Source organism: Calliphora vicina, chromosome 4 (genome assembly GCF_958450345.1).
Source record: "Calliphora vicina chromosome 4, idCalVici1.1, whole genome shotgun sequence".
NCBI lineage: Eukaryota > Metazoa > Arthropoda > Insecta > Diptera > Calliphoridae > Calliphora > Calliphora vicina.
This window is the reverse complement of record NC_088783.1, coordinates 115,296,897-115,302,560: the sequence shown is the minus strand read 5'-3', so window position 1 is coordinate 115,302,560 and position 5,664 is coordinate 115,296,897. Positions and strand designations below refer to the sequence as shown.

General features: G+C 25.5%; 1 protein-coding gene across 1 annotated transcript; it reads left to right on the top strand.

Annotated features, from left to right (window-relative positions):
• The first annotated feature begins 4,285 nt into the window (after positions 1–4,285).
• Positions 4,286–5,401, top strand: LOC135958717 (uncharacterized). The gene has a single exon (XM_065509608.1). The coding sequence runs from the start codon at positions 4,286–4,288 to the stop codon at positions 5,399–5,401; it is 1,116 nt and encodes a 371-aa protein (XP_065365680.1).
• Positions 5,402–5,664: the final 263 nt, after the last annotated feature.

Genomic DNA, 5,664 nt, shown 5'->3' with positions numbered 1-5,664 from the left:
AATTTACAAAAAGTACTTTTTTCAAATTAAGCCTAAAATTTAAAAAAAAAAATACTAAAATTTAAAGATTTCTTTGATTAAAAGTAATTCTAATAATATTAGATCAGTTTTATGTACAACTAAGCTAAAAATTTCAAAAAGTACTAAATTTCAAAAAAGTACCTTTTTGCAAATTAGGCCTTAAAAGTAGAAAAAAATACTAAAATTTGTATTTAAATAGTTTTTTGTTAAATTTTAAGTTAAAATAAAACAAAAAGTTAGAAATTTCCAAAAAGTACTTTTCTTTCAATTCAGCAAAATGATTTAAATTTATTAGTTTCTAAGAATATCGAATGATTGAATTAAATTTTTGTTAGAAATAAATTAAATTGACTTGATTTATAGCCAATTTGGCGCCGAATATTTTGTATTTTATTTTAGAATAAAAGCCCCCCCCAACAACTCAAAATGATCAATATAAAAATTGTAACAAAATGGCATAAAATTGTTTTAAACAACGTTTAGCTGGGTTATTTTTGTAGCATAATTAATGCCTTACTTAAATGTTATTGTAATTCTATTATTTAAAAAATAAATCTATAGAAAATAATCTTAAAAATACCTTACCTTCTCAGAAGAAAAAACAAAATTGTTTGGTTGTTCCCTAAACGAAATTGTCACATAAATTTTGAAAAAAAAAAAAATTGTTTTTTTACTGTACAAAATGAAAGGGGGCAATGGAAACCAAAATGTATTAGAGAGAATATACAAAAATTATGTTGAAAAAACTACACACACATAAATTTTGCAATACAAATCCCCAAATGAGACAAATTCAAATAGACAGACGGCCACCAAAACGGCTAAAAATAAATGTAACGAAAAACTAAAGAAATTAAGAAGAAAAAAAAAACAAAATTTTAAACGGGAGCCAACCGGTGTTGAAAATATTTATTTCAAGAAATTGTTTTCTTATGTTGACTTCTTGTGTACATATGAGATATCCAAAAATAAACTTGAGGATTTTTGTTGTTTGTTTTTGAAATAATCTATTTTGTTTTATTTGTTGGTTGGTTCATTATGTGAAATTGTCGTCTACAGATGGTTAAATGAGATAATTTGTATACTTGTGGCTGAAAAGGCCTCAATGTAGGCAACTTGTTGATTTGAGAGAAGAGAAATTGTTCGCAAGAAACATAAACAGTTTAAAATTTACAAAATTCTTTGGTTTTTAACAAAATTATTTGAAATAATCGAAATTAAAGCATTTTCTAAAAAGTCGAGTTGCCAATTATTTTTAAATTTTTAGAAATATTAAAATTTTATTGCATTTTCTATTACATCTCACTATTTTACAAATTTTTGTATAAATTTTTTTTTCAATTTCGCTGTTTAAAAAAAAAATCGCATTGCCAATTTTTTAATATTTTCTATTTTTTGATTAAATTTCTAGTTTTATTTAAAATTTCTTTAAATAATAAAATTTTTAACAAAATAATTTAAAATTTGAAAACATTCTAAAAAGTCGCGTTGCCAATTTATATTTTTTATAAACAAATTTTAAAATTTTACTAAATTTTCCATTAAATATTAAGCTTTGTAAAATTTTGCCATACAAATTTTTTCATTACTGTAAGTTTTGAAAAAATTCGCGTTGCCAATTTTTGGAAAATTTCAAAATTCTAGCAATTTTTCTTACAGTTCAAGAGTTTTTATTTAAAATTTGTTCCTTTAAATTGAATTACAAAGAAAATTTATGAATAGTTCTAGAAATTTAAGCATTTTTTAAAAAGTCGCATTGCCAATTCTGTTGGAAATATTATTATTTTTGTCATAATTTCCAATATTTTCAGGGTTTACATGTAAATTAGTTAAAATTAATTAGTTTCTATTAAAATGCTATGAACATTTATGGAAATTGGAGCATTTCCTAAAAAGTCGCATTGCCAATTTTTTTTTTTTTTTAGAAAATGTTAAAATTTTATTGCCTTTTCCATTAAATATTGTAATTTTTAAAATATTTGAATTAAAATTTTTTAAATTCTGGCTTTTTTGAAAAACATCGCGTTGCCAATTTTTGGAAATTTTTAAATTTTGTTTAACTTTTTCGAAATTCTTACAATCTGATTAAAAGTTTGTTTAAATAAGTTTAATTTCAATAAAATTATTTTAAAATTTCTGGGATTAAAGCATTTCCTAAAAAGTCGCATTGCCAATTTGTTGTTATTTTTGAGAATGTTAAAATTTTATAGTATTTTCCTGTTAATATAACTATTTGTAAATTTTTGACACAAACTTTTTTCAAATCCCAACACTTTTGAAAAAATCGCGTTGCCAATTATTTCGGAAATTTTATTATGTTTTCCATAATTTCTCATCTTTTCAGTGTTTATATATAAATAAGTTTAAATTATGTTGTTTCTAAAAAAATTATAAAAAAATTTCCAGAAATTTTTGCATTTTCTAAAAATTCGCATTGCCAATTTTTTTTTATTTTTATACATATTTAAGATTTTATTGTATTTTCCTTTAAATATAACTATTTGTAAAATTATGCTATCATTATTTTATAAATTCTAACACTTTCTAAAAAATGGCGTTGCCAATTATTTTGGAAATTTTCTAATTTTTTCCATAATTTCTTATATTTTCAGTGTATATATGTACATAAGTTTAAGTAATTCAGTTTCTAAAAAAATTATATAAAAATTTCTAGAAATTTTAGCATTTTCTAAAAATTCGCATTGCCAATTTATTGTTATTTTTTAAAAAACCAAAATTTTTATTACGATTTCCCTAAATCTTATTATCTGAAAGATTTTGCAAGGCATTTTTTTAAATCGTAGCACTTTTTAAAAAATTGCGTTGCCAATTATTTTGCAAATTTTCTCATATTTTCCATAATTTCTTATATTTTTAGTGTATATATTTACATAAGTTTAAGTAATTCAGTTTCTAAAAAAATTATATACAAATTTCTAGAAATTTTAGAATTTTCTAAAAATTCGCATTGCCAATTTATTGTTATTTTTTTAAAAAATCAAAATTTTTATTACGATTTCCCTAAATCTTATTATTTAGAAGATTTTTCCAGACATTTTTTTTAAATTGTAGCACTTTTGAAAAAATTGCGTTGCCAATTATTTAGGAAATTTTCTCATATTTTCCATAATTTCTTATATTTTCAGTGTATATATGTACATAAGTTTAAGTAATTCAGTTTCTAAAAAAATCATATAAAAATTTCTAGAAATTTTAGCATTTTCTAAAAAGTCGCATTGCCAATTTATTGTTATTTTTTAAAAAATCAAAATTTTTATTACGATTTCCCTAAATCTTATTATTTGTAAAATTATGCTATCATTATTTTTCTAATTCCAACACTTTCTAAAAAAATGGCGTTGCCAATTATTTTGGAAATTTTCTCATTTTTTCCATAATTTCTTATATTTATAGTGTTTATATGTACATAAGTTTAAGTAATTCAGTTGCTAAAAAAATTATATAAAAATTTCTAGAAATTTTTGCATTTTCTAAAAAGTCGCATTGCCAATTTATTGTTATTTTTTAAAAAAATCAAAATTTTTATTACGATTTCCCTAAATCTTAATATTTATAAGATTTGGCCAGGCATTTTTTTTAAATTGTAGCAATTTTGAAAAAATTGCGTTGCCAATTATTTAGAAATTTTGTTAAATTTTGCCAGAATTTCCTAACTCTTTTGTAGTTTTTTCTTAAATTATTTTGTATTAAGCTTTTAACAATGTTCTTTCAATCTTTCAAAGGCAAATGTTGGAACTTTGAAAGTTTTTGGTTTGTTGGCTTAACCAAAATTCTTCCTTCTCAATTGACTCTCGTAGTATTTCTCCTAGGAATAATTGCTTAATATTTAATTATTGTAAGTAGTGGGAGCTTTAATCAATTTTTGTATAAACTGTTTTATTAGTTATAAAAGGGCTACGTTACAAGGTGGACGCAAACACCTCACAAAATGAAATTATATTTAAATATCATAGTGATGGTTGTGATTTTGAAAGCAGTGTTAATTGCCAATACTTCAAAGGAAGAGGTTTTTAAAATAAATAAGGATTCTATTCAATTTAAACGAAATAATTGTCTTAATAATAATATGATTAAGAAAACTGCAATGAATTTAAAAGAAACTAAAAAACTTCCAAACAATTTTACAACATCCAGCAGAAATTCAAAGGACTACAAAAGAAATCTATTGATAGGGAAATATTCAATGATATTAAATAAAACCCTGGAGAGGAAAACAACTTTGCCTCTGGAGCAATTAATCAGAATGGCTGGTGGCATCTTAAAACTCCAGACTCTAGTAATATTTGCTAGCTCCAAAAATGCCTTAAGGAACTTGCAAAATTTTCGAGATTTTCCCCAAGATAAAATCATCATTACCCAGCAGCAACAATGGCATCTGAGAGAGCTATTTAGTGGTAATATTTTAAGTATAGTCTTCCTAGAAGATCAAGCTCCCAATAAACAGCTCTTGAACATTTTAAAACACTCTTTAGACAGATGGGAGTTGAAAAAAATGCTGATCATAACCGAAAGCTCCAGATTAAAACCCCAGCAAAAATGGCTGGAATTATTTCAATGGCTGCATGCAGAAGGCTTTTGGAATAGTTTAATTATGAATGCTGTTGGAAATACTCTGGCTATGGATCACTTTTCCCTACAATTACTAACAAATACTTTAACTGTTGAACAGTTTTTCCATTTAACCACCAATTGGCTGGATTTAAAAGGCTATCAGGTTCATTTCTCAATGGCCAATAATCCCCCAAGGGCTTTGATTTACTACGATCATGAAAATCAACCAAAACTGAAGGGCTACTATGGCTCCTTGATATATCTCTTTGCTGAGGTTTACAATGCCTCGCTGGTGCCTCATCGGGTATCGGATTTGGATTATTACAGTGAGTTGGAATGCTTGAAATATGTGAAGCAAAATGTGGTGGATTTATGTGGCGATGGCATGGTCATGAGTCCCCATTATGTGGTTACCAATCCCGAGGAAATTGCCAGCAGTTATTTAGTGGTGCCCTATGACAAACCTTTGCCCCGATTTTTGTATTTCCTCAAGCCTTTTCAAGGCTCTCTATGGTGCTTAATACTATTCACTTTTATTTACAACATTGCAACTTTAGCCTTCATACATCGAGTTCAGCATGGAAGCTGGCTATTTTCCTTTCAACTTCAATATGCTGTCTTATCTTTTATACATCTTCCTTTCGAGTTGAAGAAGATAAAAGGATCTTTACGCCGCTATTTGGAAATTTTGTTGATTTTCAAAGGTTTTGTGGTCAGCAATTGGTATTTATCTCTGCTGGCCAGTCTTCTATACACACGTCTATATTCCCATGATATAAATTCATTGCAGGATTTACAATGTGGGTGAAGTTAGCTACGAAAGTTAGCTCCGTTTTTTAACATTTCTATGTTAATGTATAAACTAACATAGCTCCTACTCAAAGACTGTTAAGTTATCAGAGCTGCTTTATATTACACTCAGTAAACATTTTATCAATAAAAACAAAAAAAAAGGGGTTTACCGATCATTCAGCTTTAATATATAATAACATTTTTTTTGGATAAAAAAAAAATAAATATTTATTATGAACAATCGTTGATATTTTTGCTTGTACAGTATTATCTCCTTTT

Coding starts and splice junctions, on each gene's coding strand:
- LOC135958717 (XM_065509608.1), top strand. CDS start 4,286: ATGGCTGGTGGCATCTTAAAACTCCAGACTCTAGTAATATTTGCTAGC.